The sequence below is a fragment of the Candoia aspera genome, chromosome 6, assembly GCF_035149785.1.
Source record: "Candoia aspera isolate rCanAsp1 chromosome 6, rCanAsp1.hap2, whole genome shotgun sequence".
NCBI classification, from domain to species: domain Eukaryota; kingdom Metazoa; phylum Chordata; class Lepidosauria; order Squamata; family Boidae; genus Candoia; species Candoia aspera.
This window is the reverse complement of record NC_086158.1, coordinates 63,434,146-63,458,422: the sequence shown is the minus strand read 5'-3', so window position 1 is coordinate 63,458,422 and position 24,277 is coordinate 63,434,146. Positions and strand designations below refer to the sequence as shown.

Below are 24,277 nucleotides of genomic sequence, written 5' to 3'. Positions count from 1 at the left end.
GCTCCAGGTTTCAAGAGTGTACACTAAAACTTTACCAGAAAGAAATCTGCTTTTTTTTCCTGAGCAAGTTAAAGAATTGAACACTGTTAACGCTGCTACACTTTACATAATATTAATAAAATAACACATGAGAAAAACTGCATGCTGCAAATGCTGTTGAGAGGGCATCAGAATGAAGACAAAATTCACACCATCATCATTCACAACTGAAAGATAGATCAAAGTTGTTGTGGTTATAAGACCTTACAAGAGTAACTAAAGCTGAGCACCCATTACAAAATGTATTACACTGAATATGCTTGCCATGGTTAAATGTGGCAGCTTTTCCTTCAAAGGAAGCCAAAACTAATTGATCCCTACTTTCTTCTAATGAGCTCTTACATTTCTGTTTGGAGCAATTACTCAGAAGCAAGTAGAAGTTCTTTTAAAAAAATATATTAAATTTCAGAAAAAGATAAAAGATACTGAAAAACAAAAAAACTACAAAAAGAAAAAAAGAACTAAAAAGTGTGAAAACACAAGAGAAAAAAATTTAGATAGATTATAAAAAGAAGTGACTTCCAACTTTAAACATCAAGGATATACAGCAATTTCCCATAATCAATCCCCTACTATATATTAAACCAAAATCACATTAGTTCTAGAAATCAACCCCTTAGCACATTGTAAAAATAACTAAGTACCCTTGCTCCCTCCCTTTATATTAAAAGAAAAGAAAAAATATAAATCACCTAATCAACTTCCCCCCAAAAGTAACAATTACTTAATTATTCCCTTCCCGCTACTATTCTATACATTCCTATCTACTATAATAAAAATAAAAAATAAAAAAGCATGTAAATTGTCTATCATTAATAATACAAAAACATGAAGAAAAAACCTTAATAATCATAATCCCAATCATTAATGATAAGTAAAGTCATACAAAACCATAAGACGATTCAAATACATATTTTAGTCCCTTAATCCACGTCAAAATAGAGCAAGACATTTACATATCCCCATAATAGGTACAGAGCTATTTTCTTAAAGAAATCAAACAGCCCAAGTTCCCCTCACAAACACAGACTTCTCTCCAGAAAACCTCCCATACATAATAACCCCTTCTTTTCCATAACATTCCATCAAAAAGCCAAATTCACTCATGTCTTGCAGCTCAATTTCTCAGTTTAAGTTCCTCAGTTCAGCATTGCCAATTTCATCCAGGATTTCAACCCAAACCCAAATCTCACTCTTAGGAGAGATAATTCCATCGCTGTTAGATTCTTCAGGTTCATCCACATCATCCCCAACCAGATGGCACATTTCAGACCACATATTTTCCACAACACTCCAAATGTCTTGCAGATTAACTTGGCAGGAATCAGAAAGAATCTGCTTAATATCTGCTTTGGTATCTCGGCAACAGTCAGAGAAAGCCTGGCTAAGATCCTCCATTTCTGAAGCAGTAAGTTATGGCGCACCCTAGACACTTAACTGGCAAAAGTGAGAGTCAATAGAACATTTCTGAACTGAGTTAAGATAACAGACAGTTCCCAGAGAAAGTAGCAGCAGGAAAGTAAAAGTTCAGAATGGCAGATTCAGTGTGTAGGAAAAATGCCAAAATCTTTAAAATTAGTGCAAAAATAACAACAGGGAGACGATAACATACTTTCAACCCTCCTTAATATTGTATGGGAAGCAAAATCCAAAGTTTTAAAAAATAAAAAAAAATTAATCACAAAAATAATGATAAGCACCAAGAGAGATCGTTTCTCCTTAATGTAGAAAGCCTCTCTTAGGGTACAAATACTTAAAAAAAAAAAATTTGGTGCTTTAGAAATGGGATAGCTGGACTTAATGTCCCTTTAAGGCTACAGCACAGCTCGGAAATGGTGAAATCCCAGCCTCTGGTGAAGTTTTACCTGTCAATTGCATATGCTGTCCATGATCTCCTGGCTGCAACTCACCGTCCAGAGGACAAATGGGTCAATTCCAAGCATAAATAAATAAATAGATAAATAAATTTTGCTTAATCTGGAAAAATGCTCTGGGCTACATGAGAAAACAGCCTGCACCCAAAGAAACTGGCACAATGCCAGTTCTGCCTGCAGAGCGTGTGGGCACAGCTGCTCAGTCTGCCATATTCCCACCGGAAGTCTCAGAAGCAAGTAGAAGTTCTGAACTACGGCACAGCTAACAGAAATAAAATAAAGTGGCCATACTTCAAAGAATAATGTGAATTTAAGAACATTAAGTCATAAGAACATCAATAAGATTTAACATATATCTTACTTAGAAGAAAGTCCTATCAAGTTCAAGAGTATTTGCAAATGATTATCTTAGTTTGTAAATGATTATCCCCTTTCACTGAGGATGCTTTGAACAGAATTCCTTAATTAAGATTTCTAATGATTTTATATCAAAACAAGATTTGAGCTCTAAACATCTGGATGTTTTTCTAATAAAAAGTAGTGTATTTCCAAAATATGTTTCTGTATATTCTTACAGATTTGATAAGGATTTCTGAAGCATTCATGACTTCTGCATTCCTTGAACTACAATGGCATTCATTTACTTGAAGCGTAGAGACAATTTACTAACTTTTATTGATCATTTTCCTACTTAAAAATATTTAAGCTTGATCCCTATAATGCCATGTGCAAATATGGGTAACGAAAGCCAACTTTACTGTTTCTTATTAGCCGTTTTTTGTCTAATACATTGATAGAAGAGTGGTCCAACCACTGCACTCAATGAAGCAGCAGTTCAAGTGATGAATCAGGAAGGATGGCAAACTGAGACAAAGCCCTTATCTAGTACCCACCTGACTCACTGCCCTAGTGACCACTATATTGCTCATAACACACAACTATATCCAGTACAACCACCAGCAATAGTAATCTTTGTGTTTTGTTCACTATGCTCCTTAAGGCATGACTGAGATTCCCCAGACTGACGTGTGATTCTAGCGGCCCCTAAGAACAAGGAACTGGGGCAACCACCTGCTCCAAAGAAGTTTATCTGCTGGATGCCTCACACTGAGAAGTCCTCGAGATCTGCATCAAGTCCTGCATTCACTGAGACCAATCACTTCCTGTAATGCTTGTAGGTCAACAACCACCCCCCCTTAAGGAGATCCTCAGGCATTGTGGCTACAGTGTCCACCTGTACAGGAATCAGCTATGACCATCTCCAGTTCCTTCATATCCATCCATCCATCCATCCATCAGCTGAATGGGAGAGATACTGCTGTACCTTATTTTATTTTTTTATTTATTTTATTTGTCCCTACCCATCTCCTCCCATTGGGGGACTCTTAGCAGTGGCTGTAGGGGTGACACTAGGCACCAGCCCTCCCATGTTAAGCAGCTGGTCTTCTTGAATCATGGGTAGTCTGTTTAACTTGTCTAAGCTTCCCATGCAGTTTTAAACTTTGCAGAACCTGATTTTCACATCCACAGAGCCAACATTAGTACAGTAGACTTCCCACCGCAAAAGTTGCACAAGTGAAGGTTAGTGAAAATTATTAGTGATGTAATAGGACTGAAGAGCTAACAAGTGCAGTCGGTATATGATTGTGTGCAGTCAATTAAGATACTAGACCAATAAAAACCAAACAGTTTTATAAAAATAAAACTTAAACAACCAGAATTTTTTTTAATTTTAGATTTTAAAAAAAAGTTACATTGGAGCCAGCCTTTTTTTTTAGTTTAAAGGGACAAGCTTGGAAAAATGTATGAGAAGACTTTTTTATCGTAGAGAATGATGTAGTTTCTGCTGAATCCTCTATTTTATTTGTTAAATCAAAGCATGTTACAGTTTCCTCTATCACAGAAGAAGCATAAAAAATCAATCTCACAATGAAATTTGGTGCTTCTTCCAAATAGTAGTTCTATTATGTCAACAATCCAGAAGGTTATGATTTCCATTACTATCTCTATAGCTTTTGAAGTAATATCTTCCTGCAATAATTGGGGACAGTTAGAAAACCTGGAGAAGATGATGATGCTAAGGAAAGTAGAAGGCAAAAGGAAGAGGGGCCGACCAAGGGCAAGATGGATGGATGATATTCTAGAGGTGACGGATTCATCCCTGGGGGGCTGGGGGTGTTGACGACCGACAGGAAGCTCTGGCTGATCCATGAAGTCACAAAGAGTTGGAAGTGACTGAACTAATAAACAAGAAAACCATTTAAAATACCACCATGCACAAAATATTTAGAATTTATGATTATGTGATATCATAAATATTTGCTCTTTAAAATTCACTGGCAAAATGTACATTATTTATCTCATTGAGGTTTAACAGTCTGTCCTTCAGGAAGCATTATTTCCAAAGAACTTCTCCATGATTCACATATTGTAAGATCCAATAACAAAGAATCCAACAAATAAATAGCCATATTGGTTCTTTAGAAATCAATCTATCTAAGATTGAAAGCTACAATATCTGCATTTGGATCAGTTGATGGGAGATATTTGATTATATCACCCATCATCCCCAGACAAAATAAAATAACCACAAATATTTGTTCATCCTAGGTTGCTCTGCCTTTTGTGGCTGACCTGGTTTTAAGGTGTTATACTATTATGGTCACATCAATTAAATGTTCTGTAATTCTATGGTTTTATGGTTTTAGAGGCTGTCATCATATGGTTTTATTTCTGTTTTGTACTCTTACCTTGGAATAGCTAATTTTGAAAAGCAGATAATGAAATGTCTAAGTAATACTCCAGGAAATAAAGCCAGATTGCTCACTTGAGGGAATGATATTAAAGGCGAAACTGAAATACTTTGGCCACATAATGAGAAGACAGGACACCCTGGAGAAGATGATGATGCTAGGGAAAGTGGAAGGTGAAAGGAAGAGGGGCTGACCAAGGGCAAGATGGATGGATGATATTCTAGAGGTGACGGACTTGTCCCTGGGGGAGCTGGGGGTGTTGACGACCGACAGGAAGCTCTGGTGTGGGCTGGTCCATGAAGTCACGAAGAGTCGGAAGTGACTGAACGAATAAACAACAACAAAGTAAATAATGTCTACATAATAATTGCCAAAAATGTTTTATGCATGTTTGACTTCAAAACAGCACAATGAAATCACTGACAAATATATGCAAGAGAGTCAGAAAAGCTATTAAAGACAAAAAAGTTTTATTTGTCACCCTTCTGAGGTACGCCAGGTCAAGAAACAAACACTGTGGGGATTCAAGGAAAGCTACTTTAGGGTTTATTAACAGAATCTTGAAAGCCTGTCCAAAACCTTCATTGCCCCTTTTTAAGGACAACATGGCCAAGGCAGGGCTGTTCTACATCTCTTGTTCATCCTTCCTCTATTCCCAGGGCTGAGCAACTATTTCACCCCTCCCACCTCCATCTATTGCTCAATATTATTAAAAAAAAATATCTGGCCAAATGAGAGATTCCAAAAGAAGGAATACAAACTTTGACAAAAGAAATGTACTTGCACAATAAAAAAGAGGGAGAAAGATGACACTGAGGAGAATATGTGTCAGCCTTACCAGCTGGACCAGACAGGAAACACGACCAGATGAGCTAATTCTACTTTATTGTAAGGCTACATTAACAGAATCTTGCAAGTCTGAAAGTACATTTCTCCTGTTACAAATGAATACAGAGGATGAACATGTCAAGGACTATATGATTAAATGAGCTAAGAATTTTGGATATAATATCATGCTGGACCAATGGGAGAACATGCGGACGAAAGGTTTGAAATTTACGCTGAATTATAACTGGAAAGAAAATTTTTATAAGATGATGTACCATTGGTATTTAACTCCTGATAAGTTGTCAAAAATGTGTAATAGTGTAACTAACATCTGTTGGAAATGTTTACAGGGTGAAGGAATGTTATCATCTTTGGTGGACTTGTGAGAAGGCTAAAAAGTTCTGGAATGAAATATGTATTACTATCCAAAAGACTCTTAAAGTAAATATATATATAAAAAAAGAACTTTTTCTTCTGGGATTGATGGAGAAGGAGTTAGAGAAACAACATGGAGTTTTGCTGTTATACATGATTACGGCTGCAAGACTGTTATATGCACAACAATGGAAAGAACCACAAATACCTACGGTTGAAGATTGGATTGTTAAATTAATGGATGTGGCTCAAATGGCTAAATTAACAGTTTTAATAAGAGAACATTTGGTTTCTGGATTTATATCTGCTTGGCAACCACTTTTAGATTACTTGCTTATAATAGAAAAAAATGATGTTTTGACTTTGGGTTTTAGTGATTAAATGGTTTGTTGTAATAGAAATAATGTTATGATAGGTTAATTAATTGTAAGAGATTAGATTTGTAAATCTATCTATATCTGTACTGGAGGATGTCAGAAGTCACTTTCTGTTTCTGTCTTCTTTCTATTGACACTTTTACAGTTTTTTTTTTCTTCAGCTCTGTTTTCTATCTATTCTCTCTTTTTTTGTAGCTTAATTAAATTCTGAAAATAATGAAGTTTTATTCCATGAAAGTACAATTCTCCCCCCATATCCTTTACATCCCAAGAATTTAGGGAGGGTCCCTTCTGAGCCTCTTGCCCCACCCACTATCCAGCTGCAGACTATGCTGTCTCTTATCTGACCATCCATAATTAAAAAATAATTTAAATAGGTTCAGAAAAGAAAATTGGCAAAGGAGATTATACCACCATTTGTTTTATCTTACTAGCCCTTTTTAGCCTCACACACGGATAGCATGAATGGCCCTACCATTGGACACAATGAAACAACTGTTCAAGTGATGTATCAGGAAGATGGGCAGACTGGGTCAAAGCTCTTCTCCAGTGCCCTTTTGATTCACATGCAGATGTAAAATGACTGAAGGAAGATAAGGGAATTGCACAGAAGGTCAATTGATCATTTGCATCTGTCTTCATTACCAAAGCTGTTAGGTAAATGAGAAAGATACTTGGACCACCACAGAAGATGGCAAGAGGGCAGTTAGGACTTGAAAAGTTGCAGACTCCAAAGAAACATTATTTTTTTTTAACATTTTCAAAGCTACACTAATTAACTTACCCTCTTCCTAAAGACAGCAGGATTGGATTTTCCAGGCTGATGAGAATTTGGAAAGCATTGTTCAGATTTTTGTAAGAAAAGTTGTCTGCTGCATCACCAATTACTACACAGTTAGGATCTGTTTTATCAATATCAGCAAATTCAGGAATGAGGTCTAAGGAATAATAAACAAATATTTATTTCATGACAACTTACATTTGTTTCCAAGTACACACTAACCTAGGCATATTGAGTTAAAGCAGACCGATCACTACCAGAACTGCTTGCTTGCTTCCTTATTTAATTAATAAATTTTTCTCTCCTTCAGAGGCTACAGTATAAATTTTACTCTATAAATCAAAAACATAGTTGTCCAGTATAGCCAAAACCATCCACACTCATAAAAGAGTTATTAGCAGGCCTTAGACAACCTAAATTTTACTGAAATACAAATAAATGCAATTAAAAATTAGAAAGTATAGAAAGAGCATGTTCACCAGGAACCAAATACAGGCTAACTGATAGGGATGAAAAAATGCATGCCATATACCCCTATGCTGAACACTTTGTCAGTTCCAAAAATCAAAATGGCTTTGATAGCTTGGAAACCAAGCAAACATGTCTATGAGGTGGTAAGGCAACAACAGTCTTTTGCTGCCAACCTTATATCATGTGGTTGCAGTTCAACATGACGAAAACAACGCTTAAACCAAGAAGAGGATACATCTACCCCCTCAAGTCATGTTTCTGAATTTCAAGATAACTGGTTGCATGTGAAAAAAGCAGAACTAATAGTGCCTGGAAGCCAAAAAAGAAGGCAGAATTTAAAAAATGCTTCAAGTAGAAAATATTTTGAAACCCTTTCTTAGAATGCTTACATTGTCCACGAGTAAGCAGAATACAATTACTTGTAAATTACAAGAAGCTCTACCAAAGGTGATGGTTTTATCTTCATTGCTTCCCAAAAAGAAAGAACAGAAAAAAACCTTATTTTGATAGTTTCCGTATTTGTTTGAGGTGATAAAGAAAAGGACCTATTTTATGAATCTGGAAACAAGTTCCAGACAAGACAACACATTGTTTGTCTTGTGTACCGGCTTTAGTGTGAAGATACTACCTTCCAGTAAGCAATTTACCCCTCTATTCCCGTCCTGTGCCAGCTCATTCATGAAGATCTTAGATAACATGAAACCAACTGCAGATTTCTTAATTCAGGTAAGTTAACAAACCAAGAAATAGGAATGCATGCCAAGATCTTCACATCAAAGCTGGCACAGGATGGGAGGTATGAACATTCACCCCATGCTCTGCTTCATGACTTCAGGAAACATGGTTTATGAAAGATCAGATGTTCATCCCAATTGGACCATTTTATTAACCACTCATTACCCCATCTGCCCACTTTCACTGTTAATTTGGGATTCTTTGCTTTGTTTTTTTGACTTCAGTTTTCTTAATCTAACCATTAATCCAGAATGAATTTAGTGTGTGAATCTAACAGTTTCACTCCTGAGTTATACACATCTAAAGTGAACCTGCACTATGTTCAAATTACTTAATTTTACTATACTTTATATGCAACATCTTAAATATTAGCAGACCATCATGCACAAGAAGGTGAGGCCTCAGGTTGCGCTGCTTCAGAATTCGACATACAGCGGGTGCTGGAGCGGTGACTTCATTTACCGCAATGTCAAAGCCCAAATGTTGCAACTTTTTTACAAACTTGTCCCGCGTAGCTTGAGTTTCATTAGTGCAAAACTGCAGCTTTAGACCAGATGCCTTGATCCTGTGACAGTAAAGTGATATATTATTAAGTTAATTAATTACAAAATGCAGGATTTAGATGAATACTTCTGTCAAAGCTTGTATTTATAAATACATGTTAAAAAGAATTAGGTGAAATGTGACTCAGAATACCATAAGTAATTCACATTTATATTTTACTGAAAGATTAGTGTTTTTATAATACAATATATGCTGGTTGTCTGTCAAGAAAAAATGTATTTCAGTACAAGCACTACAATTAATAATGCCACCTAAAGTGGTGAGATGCCAATTTTTAAAAACAAAACAAGCCCCACTAATTCCATTTACTTTTTTTTTTAACACATTAAGCATTTTTAATATGTTTACAGTTTGGGGTGAAGACTCCAATTCAAACATTACCATGTGTAGTTCATTTCCCTTTTGATTTTGATTTTATTCTGCTCTATCTCAAGAACTTATAATGGAATCTCTCCTTCAGAAAATTGTGCAAATATATGCATTCTTTCCTGTTTAATTGAAATTGCTGAACATAAAGCAGATTATCAGTTTTACAGGACAGTATCATATTGCAAAGCGAATGCCAGATGCTATCCACCCTCAACTTAGGAGCATCTTCCAGCATGAATACAGTTTCCAGTATTCATATACACAGACATAGTTTTGGTAACAGGAATCCCAAAAGAACTCAGTAGTCTAAGGCATGAAACAAAAATGGAAATCATAATCTCATGGATGTTGGTTTAATCTGTACTTCAAAATAAGGCTATCTAGTCCCCACCAAAATCTTTGGACCACAACCCCTATCATCCAAGATGGAGTTATCAGTGATCTGAGGTTATAGTATTTGTGTTCTAACACATCTGGATACTATTCCTGCCCTACTTCTTTTAAATAATGTATTTTTTGCTACTAGGGAACTGTTTCAGAGTGGCACTGCAGTAAGAAAATAAAATGATGATACACAATCACCTTTCAAATGAGTCAAAATATAAGATTTGAACCTGAAAGAGCATACTTTTGGTTATGATTATGATTTTATAGTACTTCTGATACATTTCAAATCAACCCTCCATAAACACTTCTTTAAAAAATGTAGCTCTGCAGTAGAAAAACAGTTCTTGTTCTTTTAAAATACTGAAACATGTCATCTCCAGATTCCTTCTTTTTGTATTATTTGTCTTTCCTAATCATAGGTATGTGAATTATCAATTACAGTTAGTGGTTAATTGCCCTTCATAAAGATAGCTATTCTATTTTAAATTAGGCAGTTAATATATTGTAACTAATAGCATCCACTTGTATATTATAAATATATCTTCACTGATTGGAGCAATGAATGTGAGAATTACTCATGAGCTAATGAAGCAATTGAATAAAGAAGTGCATCATGTACCCAGGGAATAATTATTGTTAATGAATTATGATGTGACCTTCTCAGAACAATGAACAATTGGAGCGACAGTTAGACGACAGCACTTCACATCTGTTATTCCAAATATAGTATAAACTGGAATGTAAGCACAGTCAACATACACATACACACCCACTCTCACACATACTCACAAACAAAACAAAGACTTCAAATGAAATTATATGCGATTCAAAGAACTTCGCAAACCTCACATAAAAAGCAACCTCACACAAACAACCTATTAGACTTTCATGTAATTAAAAATTTACATGAAATAAATGAGGGGTCTTGCCTGGATTCTATGGTCATTTGATTATTTGATAAACTTAAAAAGTTAGTGCAGAGAAACCTTAATCAATAATCCAAACTTCTCGGATGGTATGCCTCTACTGGTTGAATTACCCTGATAATTTGCTATCTCAGGTAGAAAAGTTTCCACCCTCAGAAGACATGGTGAGCTATGTTGGTCCCTGAGGCAGAAAACTGCACTCCCTGGAAGTTAAAATACAATCCAAATAAATTGAATGATGTTTTTCCCACTCAAAGTGAGGAACATCAGCTGCCAGCTGTGACTGCCTTGCTCCTTCTGGGAGGGGAGGGGGCAGTACTACCTACAGTGATGTTTTATATCAGATGAAAAGTGTAGGGTTGAAAATTGCTTGTGAGTTGAATCCCACTGAGCCTGTAGCTCAATTATAGTCTTGCTCAATGTTCTTTTTGCTATTTTTACATGCATATTTAAGCCTGCAAGTTACCTTTTCATCTCAAACTGTTTTATTCAGGGCCTCTTGCCCCTTTTTGACTTTTTGCAAAACTAGGGATGAACTGACTAAAAAGCAACCCAGCACAGTCTAAAGCATCCATTGTAAGAGTAATCCTTCAAGTTGTTGTTTTAGTTACACTTCTTGCTATTAGCCCAACTTGGAAGAAATAGCTTGGAAGATGTTGTAGCCTTCTGTTACTAAGAGGAGACTGGAACGTCTACCCTGAATCTTACCAGTCAATGTGCAAAGCACCCCAATAAGACCAAAGAAGTGCATAGGCTAGGGTCACGTATCATGATAAACTACAATCTGGATTGTTTTGGCTTAATCTGTTTTGTGAACCCAGCCATAGTATGTACACCATGGTTTATCCTTCATATGTTACGGAAGTAGCCAGCTGTGGCTTATTCAAGCAAATTAGGGCAACACAAACCATGGCTTAGTATTTGTTCAGCCACAGGGAAATGAAGGCAAATGAAATAAACACAATTTTGCATGCTAATATAAACTCAACCTCAGAAATTCAGTCTTCAAATTTCCAAATAAATTTGCCTTAGCTGTTAAGTCTAAATTTTTTCACCCTGCTTTTGCAAAGGAGCAACAGCAGCAATTTAGAAAGCAACAGTGCTTTAACATGATCCTATGCTCTCTCTCGTCCCCATCTGCCAATTTTTGTCATAACCTTTATGTCATCCAGCTTGAGAGGGCAAAAACAGGGTTCATATTTAACATGCCCATAAGCTGACCCCAAAAAATGTTGGCAAGGGCAGTTGGCTAAGACTGTACAAGGTCACTGAGGATGTCCAATAATTGTCCTAACACTTTACCTGTTATGGCACAATAATGAGAGTTTTTTTTTCATTATTTTCGGGTGAATGAACCTGGCAGATGCTGACAGCCAGCAGATGTGTAAAGTTCGAGGTGATTTGTAAGGGACCAGCTCATCTGACGCACAGTAATTGCATTGTGGGACACTGTCACTCAGATTCTTGTCCTGTTCTGTCAGAATGAGGTAAAGGTCAGTTCAAAGAACTGGTGTAACATCAGAGCAGCTCCTCACTGAAATTTAAAATATTTTCATACTTCTCCTTCATGCCCAACCCAAGACCTAAGGAAATCAAAACTACGCCCACTCTTGCTGGTGATAATTGTGTTTTGGAAAAATTAGGGATATCAATAGTTTTATTTATTGCTTTCAGTGTTGCTTGTAGATGTTTTGCTTCTTCATTAATCTCTCCATTTACTCCCCCAACAGAGACATTTCTTTCTTTTTTGATAACCTACTTTTCTCTATGGAACTAAGAACAAGATACAGGAATTATCAAATAGACTTTCAAACAGAGAAGTACCTTTGGCAAAAAGAAATCTCACTATCTGCACCTTCCATTTATTTGCTTATTTAAAAAACTGATATCCTACGTCCATATGCATCACTCAAAGTTGGACACTACCTCTCATGCGCCAATAGTTTGCAATGTGATGAAAATATGCAACAGAACTTCAGAGAAACCCAGCACTCAGAAATTTATTCATTTATTTAATTTTCTATCTCACCTTTATTATTTTTATAAATAACTCAAGGCAGTGAGTGACAGATGTGCAGATACCTTCCTTTAATATAGTAATGGAAACCCAATCCACTAGGTTTCCAGGCTTGGTTTGGAGGCAAACTGTAGTTTGCAGAAAGTATTACTGTATACAGATTTCTGAAACTTTGCAGCTTATGGAAATATTTCCTGCAGTTTTGACCTCCCAGGAGATCTTATTAGTTGAAAACAGCATAGCAAACTTGCATAGAAAGTACATTCTTCAGTTATCAGAATTTTTGAGTGACCCAGGATGCCCCTAATTCCATGTAAACTGGGAAGTTAACACACAAAATGTTAAACCAAAAGAGCCTGCCATACTCTGTGTGTGTGCTTGTGTGAGATTCCAAGCAATAAAATAAACTCCAAACAATGAAAAATAAAGCCCTTGATCAGAACTGGACAGGATTCCTCAGACTGCACACTCTCTTGCCAAAGCTACAGAACAGTATGGAGACACTACAAATTCATCTTTATTATTTATCTTTCTTATTCTTCAAGTTATCATTTAAATTGTTACCAACAGGCAGCTGATGTGTTCCTGGAACCACTGTGGTAACCAAGAAAAATTCAGTGGGTTCAGCTTCCCACGTCTTAGACTACCTATTTATACAAATCTGCCTACCTGATTATGATGGTAATATCAGCTAATCTAGATACTGTAAGCATAAGAGGTACTGAAATACTAGTAGATACATTAGGTGTATCCATGCATATTTAACACTATTGCTTCTGCACACAAAACTACAAAGTTTTCTGTTACTTTTAGGCACTGAACTATACCAACAAGAATACGTTTACTTTGAACTTCAGTATCTCTCCTTAATAACACTCTCCCAAATTCTCTTTCACAGCACTTTTCCTTATTGTCTCATCCTTGATAACCTTGAGTCATTATCTTCTGTTTCATTTTTATATTATCTTACCTTTGCTCTAAAACCTTTACTGTTAAGCTTTCTTTGTTTGTGTTCACAGACAATGACCTCCTCTCCTTTCCTCTGTTTTGTGATCCTTTCTTCAGTTCTTTCTCATTTACCTGTTTTTTACAGCAAAGAAAGACCAGTGTCACAGGGCAGGATCAAGCACCTGTACATGGAGAGTATTGGAGATCAGTCTTGCTATGTGCGGCAAAAAAACTGGGCCACCTAAGAGGTTAATTTTTAATGAGCATGGATTGAACAGACCCACAAAAGGATGCCTGTTAATAAATGTAGCACATTGTTCGAAAAAAGGAACCAAAAAGGTAAGGCTGTAATACTGAGAAAATTTGGCCACTATAAGAGAAAGCTACTCTTTCTGTTGGATGACATTAAAACTCTTCATAGAAATATTTGGATCCTGGATGGTATACATTCTGAAATTTATTTTTTATTTTTATTTATGTGTTTGTCACATTTGTATGCCACCCGACTCCAATGAAATCTATTGGAACATGACCATCCACCACCAAAAGGCAACAGGGTTCAGTTAAAGTTGAAATTACAGAATGCAGAATGTGAGATCATGAGATCTCCATTCCAAGGTTCTATGGACATAAATACCATAGAAGAAGCTGAAATGGAAGCTTAACAGTAATAACCAGTCCAGCAGAACCTAGTCCTTCCAACTGGTAAGAGACCAGCAAGACTGTCCCACAATACTCTGGTGATGAGCCGAAAATTCAATAGAAAGGTCATTGTTCAAATGCAATAATAAGCTTAAATAAGCAACAATTTACTGCCCAAGGTTTGTCCCCTTATCTTACTTAGAAGATTTAATGCAACATCTATTTGATTAACTGGTTAGATCAACAAATTAAAATCAAACAACATAATTCTTACAAAAATGGTAGACAACAGACATTGCCCCTTTTGTCACACATGGGACAGCCTCTTTGTCTTCTAAAATGAGAGATGCCCATTGCAAGACATACATTCATCTCCTGAAGCTAAATTAGAATTTCTGTCTTCATATGCATACATATGCATATTTGGTCAATCAAATAAGACCAACCACATTTTTTAGGAAACTGGAGGAGGATCCTGGTTTTAATGCATTAATCATGATTAAGCAGCCATCATCTGAGTAGTCTGGAATGATTCCACAACACACACACATAATTAAAGCAGCCAGAAAAAGCTAAGCCAGAGTTTGGGTATAGCCTTGATGATATAAACTGGATAACTTACTTATTTTACCAGTTCATCATTTTTAAGTTACATCTGAAACATGCATACGAAAATCAACCATATCTGATTTGGCCACTTTCTTTTTATACCACTTGAAAATGCATTTCTTCAAAGGAATCTCTGTTGCAGCTTCAGCAGATATTTTTCATTCTACTGTGATGGTGTTTCTGCTGTCCTGTATTATGATTTTACCTTGCTACAATGTTATACAGTTTTATCTTTTAAATCTTGCTCGTATGCCTGTGTTGGAATTGTTATTTATGGTTTTGGGAGGAAAAGATGGCCGACTGAACAGACTGCCCGCAAGCACAGCGGGCAGACCTGGCAGCATGGGACTCTTTTGGGGGACACAGGCAGGCTTTTCCTGTTGCCCCAGAGTGTTTTCATGAAAACACTTGGAATCACCCCATTTGTACTTTGGAACGTCACCTTGTAGCCTGAGGATTGTCAACAGTGTTGGCACTAATCCAGTAAGAGGAGATGGGAGTCGGGGGTACCACCATTTTTCAGACCATTCTGAAGCCCCTTTGGGATACTAGGTCAAGACTTTCTCATTCCTAAACCACCCAATTTATATATTTTTAAGATCTGTACCTCAAGAGGAATTCTCAACAGCAAGAAGAAACGAAGCTCTTGCTGTTAACCATCAATGTTTCTGGATTACTCTTAAAATCTTCCTTTAACTGCTGGCTTACTTCCCATGTATAATTTAAGGGGGACTAAGGAAAAAAAGAAATCTTCAGCAAAGGATCGTTACCTTGTTGTGGTGCTGGAGCTTGAGCACCTCAACAACACCATGAGTTAAACCGTGAAGGGCCACCCAAGACGGGAAGGTCATGACAGAGAGGTCAGACTAAATGCGATCCCTGGGGAAGGTAATGGCAACCCACCCCAGTATTCTTGCCGTGAAAACTAAATGGATCAATACAACCAGAGATATGTCGGTGTCATGAGTAAGGATGGCAAGCAGGGGGCTCCCATCCAGACTGTTAAGCGCATGCGTAGCACTGAGGAATTGGGCAGCCATTCAAAGAGACACAGATCGGGACCGCCTTAACCTTTGGGTTTTATATGTCTGAGTTTTTCCCACATTTCTTCAGTTTGTTAGGATTCCTGTTATGTACTAGCAATAAAGCATTAGAGACCTGTTCCTTGTCTCAGCATGTTTCCTGGCTGTTAGGACAGTCGGTATACCATCGGAAGATGAGACCCCCAGGTCGGAAGATGGTCAAAATGCTATTGGGGAGAAATAGAGGATGAGTTCAACTAGCCCCAGATGTGATGACGCAGCTAGCTCAAAGCTGAAAGGACAGCTAGCGGCCGATGGTGCTGGTGGTGAACGGCGAATCCGATGTTCTAAGGATCAACACACCATTGGAACCTGGAATGTAAGATCTATGAGCCAGGGCAAATTGGATGTGGTTATTGGTGAGATGTCAAGATTAAAGGTAGACATTTTGAGCGTCAGTGAACTGAAATGGACTGGAATGGGCCACTTCACATCAAATGACCACCAGATCTACTACTGTGGACAAGAGGACTACAGAAGAAATGGAATAGTCTTCATAATTAATAGTCAAGTGGCTAAAGCAGTGCTTGGATACAATCCAAAAAACGACAGAATGATCTCAATTCGAATTCAGGGCAAGCCATCTAACATCACAGTGATCCAAATATACTCCCCAACCACAGATGCTGAAGAAGCTGAAGTAGAGCAGTTCTATGAGGATCTGCAGCACCGACTGGAAAACACGCCTAAAAGAGACGTTGTTTTCATCACAGGAGACTGGAATGCTAAGGTGGGCAGTCAGATGACACCTGGAATTAAAGGTAAGCATGGCCTGGGAGAACAAAACGAACCAGGACATAGGCTAATAGAATTTTGCCAAGACAACTCACTCTGCAGAACAAACACTCTCTTCCAACAACCTAAGAGACGGCTTTATACATGGACTTCACCAGATGGACAACACCGAAATCAGATTGACTACATCCTTTGCAGCCAAAGGTGGCGGACATCTATACAGTCGGTAAAAAAAAGACCTGGAGCTGACTGTAGTTCGGATCACAAACTTCTTATTGCACAATTTAGGATCAGACTAAAGAGATTAGGGAAGACCCACAGATCAGCTAGATATGAGCTCACTAATATCCCTAAGGAATATGCAGTGGAGGTGAAGAATCGATTTAAGGGACTGGACTTAGTAGATAGGGTCCCGGAAGAACTATGGACAGAAGTTCACAACATTGTTCAGGAGGCAGCAACAAAATACATCCCAAAGAAAGAGAAAACCAAGAAGGCAAAATGGCTGTCTGCTGAGACACTGGATGTAGCCCAAGAAAGAAGGAAAGCAAAAGGCAACAGTGATAGGGGGAGATATGCCCAATTAAATGCAAAATTCCCAAGGTTAGCCAGAAGAGATAAGGAATTATTTTTAAACAAGCAATGCGCGGAAGTGGAAGAAGACAATAGAATAGGAAGGACAAGAGACCTCTTCCAGAAAATTAGAAACATCGGAGGTAAATTCCAGGCAAAAATGGGTATGATCAAAAATAAAGATGCCAAGGACCTAACAGAAGAAGAAGAGATCAAGAAAAGGTGGCAAGAATATACAGAAGACCTGTATAGGAAGGATAACAATATCGGGGATAGCTTTGACAGTGTGGTCAGTGAGCTAGAGCCAGACATCCTGAAGAGTGAGGTTGAATGGGCCTTAAGAAGCATTGCTAACAACAAGGCAGCAGGAGACGACAGTATCCAGGCTGAATTGTTCAAAATCTTGCAAGATAATGCTGTCAAGGTAATGCATGCTATATGTCAGCAAATTTGGAAAACACAAGAATGGCCATCAGATTGGAAAAAATCAACTTATATCCCATACCAAAAAAGGGAAACACTAAAGAACGTTCAAACTATCGAACAGTGGCACTCATTTCACATACCGGTAAGGTAATGCTCAAGATCCTGCAAGGTAGACTTCAGCAATTCATGGAGCGAGAATTGCCAGATGTACAAGCTGGGTTTAGAAAAGGCAGAGGAACTAGGGACCAAATTGCCAATATCCGCTGGATAATGGAAAAAGCCAGGGAGTTTCAGAAAAACATCTATTTCTGTTTTATTGACTATTCTAAAGCCTTTGACTGTGTGGACCATAACAAATTGTGGCAAATTCTTAGCGGTATGGGGATACCAAGTCATCTTGTCTGCCTCCTGAGGAATCTGTATAACAGTAAGAACAGACCACGGAACGGACTGGTTTAAGATTGGGAAAGGAGTACAGCAGGGTTGTATACTCTCACCCTACCTATTCAACTTGTACGCAGAACACATCATGCAACATGCTGGGCTTGAGGAATCCAAGGCTGGAGTTAAAATCGCTGGAAGAAACATTAACAATCTCAGATATGCAGATGATACCACTTTGATGGCTGAAAGCAAAGAGGAACTGAGGAGCCTTATGATGAAGGTGAAAGAAGAAAGTGCAAAAGCTGGCTTGCAGCTAAACCTCAACAAAACCAAGATTATGGCAACCAGCTTGATTGACAACTGGCAAATAGAGGGAGAAAACATAGAGGCAGTGAAAGACTTTGTATTTCTAGGTGCGAAGATTACTGCAGATGCTGACTGCAGTCAGGAAATCAGAAGACGCTTAATCCTTGGGAGAAGAGCAGTGACAAATCTCAATAAAATAGTCAAGAGCAGAGACATCACACTGACAACAAAGGTCCACATAGTTAAAGCAATGGTGTTCCCAGTAGTAACATATGGCTGCGAGAGCTGGACCATAAGGAAGGCTGAGAGAAGGAAGATCGATGCTTTGGAACTGTGGTGTTGGAGGAAAATTCTGGGAGTGCCTTGGACTGCAAGAAGATCCAACCAGTCCATACTCCAGGAAATAAAGCCAGACTGCTCACTTGAGGGAATGGTATTAAAGGCAAAACTGAAATACTTTGGCCACATAATGAGAAGACAGGACACCTTGGAGAAGATGATGATGCTACAGAGAGCGGAAGGCAAAAGGAAGAGGGGCTGACCAAGGGCAAGATGGATAGATGATATTCTAGAGGTGACGGACCCATCCCTGGGGGAGCTGGGGGTGTTGACGACCGACAAGAAGCTCTGGCGTGGGCTGGTCCATGAAGTCACGAAGAGTCGGAAGCGACTGAACGAATAAACAACAAAAACAACTATGTGGATATATTTCAAGCATGTATGATTCTATTTTTCCATAATGATTCAAAGTTGATTTGATTTTTTTAAGGCATAATAGAGGCAAAGAAGATGAATATGTTAAAAATTGTATGATTAAATGGATTAAGAATTTTGGGTACAATATTATGATAGAACAACGGGAAAACATGTGGAACAAAGGTCTGAAATTCACTTGGAACTATAAATTGAAAGAGAATTTTTATAAAATGCTGTACCATTGATATTTAACTCATGATAAGCTGTCTAAAAGATTCTTAAAGTGGACTTAAAATTGAAACAGGAGCTGTTGCTCTTGGGTTTGATGGACCAACAGCTTGAAAAGCAACATGGAACTCTGTTCTTATATATGATAACAGCAGCAAGACTCTTATATGCTTGAAGATGGAATAATGCACAAATCCCCACAAGGGAGGACTGGATGATTAAAATGATGGAATTGGCACAAATGGCTAAACTGACAGCATTGGTAAGAGAAAACACTGTAAGTAGATTCGTTTCCATCTGGAAGCTGCTCTTGGACTATTCGTTTGTAACGCAAAATAATGAAGTCTTGATTTTAGGTTTTGATGACTGAATGGTTCGATTTTAGAGATACAATGTTACTAAATTTTTAATTAATAGTAAGAGATTAACTTTTATGTACTTTTATACCTGTGCTGGAGAAGTCAGAAGCCACTGGTCTGATATGCTTTTTTGCTTATTCCTGTACTGTTTTAGCTTTTCCTGTTTCTTTTTTAGACTTGTATTCTATTGGTCTTATATTCTGCATTATGTGCCTTAATTATACCTTGAACAATTAATAATAAAAATATTTTTAAAAAAGAATTGTTATTTATGTATTTAGTTATACTAAAAGTAGATCTAATTAAAATAAACAAATAACGTAAGTTGCAGCCATGAAAAACGGCAAAATTCTGCAAGGTAAAACAGGATTGTTCCATAGGGCAGGGAGCATAATACTCTGCTGGAGGTACAAGTTCCACTTGTGGTAGCAACAATCTTGTGTTGATGTGCAATAACCCTTCAGCCAGCCAAATATGAGAAAATCAGATGGAACTGGAATGCGCTTGGAGATCAGTGGAATGAGACAGAGTTCTATGCTCAGGATGCTGATTCTGATTCTCATCATGTCCATGACATCCTGAAGTGGCATCTGTGGAGTCCCCAAATTAAAATTCAGATCTTTTTTAATTTTTCAGAAATGACCAACGTTTCACAAGATTGATGAAACTGGATAAAAGTTCAATATCTGTGTGAGAAATTTACAAGATAATAATTCTAAAATCTCATGAACTGGTGAGATCTGGAGCAACTGAAAATCTGTGGGAGATGCCTGCATCATTGTACAATAACTGCATCATCATTATCACCTCCATTCCACAGCCACAATGAAAGAAAGGAACCTGACTACAATAATGCTACGAAAATATATAGTATTATAACAAGAAAGGAGTAACACCTCCACAATTCCTGCCTTGGCAACTGGCTGGTCACTGTAAGAAAGGATGTTAGATTAATTAGGCCTTTAATCTGGCCCAAAGATCAAACCTTGTGGTTTGAAGACCTTATAGGCTCTCAGAATAACTTCTAAAGTTGTCACCAAATTGTAGTTTATTAGATTACCAATTATTTCCCAATTACCAAAGTGTAATTGGTGACAGAAGGCAAAAATTAAATACATGGGGGCGCAATTATATTAACACTATAATTCATTTAATTTTTAATTACATATTAATGAAATTAAATCAAATTTTGTTTTTGTCCTACCCTCATGGTTATGGGAGTGCTACTGCCAGCGAAGCTCTCTTAGGTAGCCATTAGCCCAAAACAATGTGTGCACCCTTGATTTAAAGTGTGTGTTCTGTTACTGAAGCAGACCCACACACTAGCCAACAGAAATATTTAGAATGCAAAAAAAAAAAAAACACCTTATTTTAGATATTCTAGCTCTTTTCATTCTTATGCAAAGCTGGTATCTAAATATCCAGCATGGGTATTTAGAAACCAAAAACAATTCACTACTCTCTCGGGAAAGGACCCAAATACAACATGAGTTAGAAGCTAATTCTACAAGTAGTCCGTATTAACAAGTGCAGCCTGTGGCAAGTGAAAAATCACAGATGAATTTTGACAAGGATACACAAATTGTTCCTTTGATCCTACTGTTCTAATTTAAAGCATGAAACTAGTTGCCTAGTTTTATCAGGGTTTATTATCTGTTAAGTGCAAGTGAGTAATGATTAAATTTCACCAATTAATCCCCTGATCCTTGAATCTCCATCATAGTTAGGAGCATCTAAGTGTAAATTTTATGAAAAAGTTTATTTTTGCAGTCATACAACTCAGAAAGTCTTTCCCTATTTCTCTTTATGAACCTTGACAGTTGAGTTCTTATTTTGTGTGAGCAGCCCAGGAAATAAATTTGTCATTACTATTGTGATCTGTCTTAATCACAACATTTGTACGGATAATATAATCCAGTAATCGTATTACATTGGTCTTTGTTTCATACTGATGGATAGCTGTTTGCCTTTGAAGTCACTAATTATAATCTATAAAAGCCAATCGAGTCCAATACAACACTTCCACTGTGAAATCATTATTACACTTTGTATATAAAGAGCATCTGTTGGTAAACAATTAACTAGGGACTAACAGAAATGAAGCAATTCTTTGCCTCATTTTAATCATCACTTAGCTAATGCCTTTCAACAAGAAATAAAGAGAATGGTTCAGTCAGCTGTAGTTCTTTTTAACCCACAGATTACAGTACTACAATTTTGTAAACCTATGATAGGGTTTTCTGTGTTCGTTCCTTTTGGAACAATAATATTGCCAGTTTGCTTTTGGGTGTACTTCAAGGTGTTGGTTGTCTCCTTTAAAGCCCTTCAGGGGTTAGGACCTGGGTATTTTCAAGACCACCTATTTCCAAGGGCTCCACCAATCTGTTAAGATCTGGAAGAAGGGGTTCTCTCTGGATACCAATCCCGAGGAAGTGTCATCTGCAAGGACCACAGAGTAGGGCCTTTTCAGTCACTGTCCCCTTCTCTGGAATAGCATTCCTCTGGTGATCAGATCAGCCCCATAGCTCCTGAATTTTCAAAAAATGAGACCTTGCTTTTCCAGCATGCCTTTGGGATCAGAGACATTCCTTTGATTCTTCCCACAGGGAAAGTGTTTGTATGGGATTGGTTGTTAGGGATCCTGTTAGGGAATTCTAATTAGATATTTCTTCTGTACTCTGTTTTAATCCAATGACTATATCATGCATGTACGCTCCTCTGGGTCAACTGTGACTAGAGTAGCATGTAACTCTAATAGGTCTAATGGGAAAATAGATCTATGAACTATTGTCACTCTTCACACAGAACATTAATATAACCACTTGTGGAGTCACAGAATAGCTTTAAATTTGAAGTATCCTGTCAGTCCAAATAACTATCATTATTTGACAAAAGGCTATTTTAACCTCACTATAAGAACTCTCTGACCACTACTCTGGAGGCACTGCAAGGATCTATAAAGCAAGTTAAAAGACACTGAAGCTGAAATAGAGTATCTTGACCCACTAACTGGGTAGGGTGTCCATTCTTCACAAATATCAGTTAAATTCTGAAATAGTGATTTACACTGTTAGCATGTTAACATTATGCAACTGACACCTATTATACCATTTGTGTTATTTATCTGGAATGAGGTTCTACCCAAGATCTGTATGGCCCCGACTCTGCTGTTTTCAGAAGAACTGTGAAGATCTGGCTTTTCACCCAGGCCTTTGGTGAGGGAGAGTAAGGCCCCTCATTGCACTTGCCACCTTTTATCTTTAACTTTTATGCTTTATTGATTGTAATTTCTTTGTTGTGAGCCACCCAGAGTTGCAGAGAGTTGGGCAGCATACAAGTTTTAAAAATTACTTGTGTTATTTTAAATCATTTCTATAATAATGTCATTAAACAAATGATGTCAATTGCTACAGAAACTGGGTCCATTGCATGTGAAGTCACATGGTCAAGGTCTACCTTCAATGTCTCACTTTTTTCAGTAAATACAAAAAAATTAAATGCAAATACATAGTTTGATAGACATTAACAAAAGTTCTGTAATATGTTGTATGAAAAGATTTCCATGTTCTTTTATGCTCTAAAATGCCATAAAATTGTAGCTAAGGGCCATGCCATCAAGAAACATTGTTTTACGCAACTGAGCTATAGGGTAAATGATTGTTTGTTTTTCCACTAGAATGGAGTGGTTCCACTAGAATTCCTTGGCTCTATCTGTGTCAACCACCACACTTTTTGGCCCCACCATTTACCATTACTAACAAAAAATAATGGGAGCTGATAAAACTGACATAATTGAGCTCATGAAGTGCAAGGCAGAATAAAACTGAGCATGTGCCACACCAAACCCATCACAAATTATAATTGGTTATTTATGTACGTATGTATGTATGTACAGTATGTATGTATTGCCTTCAAGTCAGTCTTGACTTCTGGTGACTGCCTAGACAAGTCCCTTCAGTTTCCTCGGCAAGATTTCAGAAGTGGTGTGCACTGCCTGCTTCTTAGGACTGTGTGTGTGTGATTGGCCCAAGGTCATCCAGTGGGCCTCGTGCCCAAGGCAGGACTAGAACTCATAGTCTCCTAGTTTCTAGCCTGGTGCCCTAACCACTACACCAAACTGGCTCTTGTAATTGAGTCATACACTTGCCTTTTTAATAAAAACTGTAAACATATTATACCATTGCTAAGGCAAAGCATATAGAAGACTTTCCCTTTGAACAACATGAAATATCATCTCCAAATAATTCATTATAAACAGAGAAATCTGCTAATGAAGTTCAATCCAAAAGAATCTACAGGGGTAAAAAAAAAAATAGCCTGACACAAAAGATGTCAAATTGAAGGAGGGATTGATCAAAGTCTAAGTTGCTCATAATGTCATCCTTTCTGTGTCAAAGTTGGCACGGCTCATTCTCGAGTGCTTCTAGTGCATTCCCAAATTTTGAATTAATCCACTCAACTGTTTAAGTACATGGCAAAAAAGGTACTGCTCCCTTCCAATTTCCATTTATACTATGTTTAAATCAAAAGAAGACAACCTTGAATCGAAGACAATCCTTCCCCCAAAAGGAAGAATAGAATTACCATGTTCCCAGTGAATCTAATATGGGAACATGGAACCTCTCGCCTTCCAATTTTAAAGAGAAATTATTGGGGAGAAACAGTTTTTCTTTTGGGTAAGTATAGAAATTATCGTTTGTCTGTTGCACTCTTAACACAGAACTGGAACTGTGGCCCTGTAGACATATCCTGTAATCTTTTTTATTTTTAGTATAAAAAAGATCACCTTTCCC

General features: G+C 37.4%; 1 protein-coding gene across 6 annotated transcripts in view; it reads right to left on the bottom strand.

The window, feature by feature from the left end:
* The window catches only part of LHPP (phospholysine phosphohistidine inorganic pyrophosphate phosphatase), a 171,368-nt gene that overhangs the window by 140,005 nt on the left and 7,086 nt on the right, over positions 1-24,277 (bottom strand). For all 6 annotated transcript variants that reach the window (XM_063307315.1, XM_063307320.1, XM_063307318.1 and 3 more), the window contains exons 2-3: positions 8,611-8,798; positions 7,031-7,184 (exon numbers count right to left, since the gene is read on the bottom strand). In XM_063307315.1, the coding sequence (XP_063163385.1) occupies positions 7,031-7,184; positions 8,611-8,798 (342 nt within the window). The remainder of the gene's footprint in view (positions 1-7,030; positions 7,185-8,610; positions 8,799-24,277) is intronic.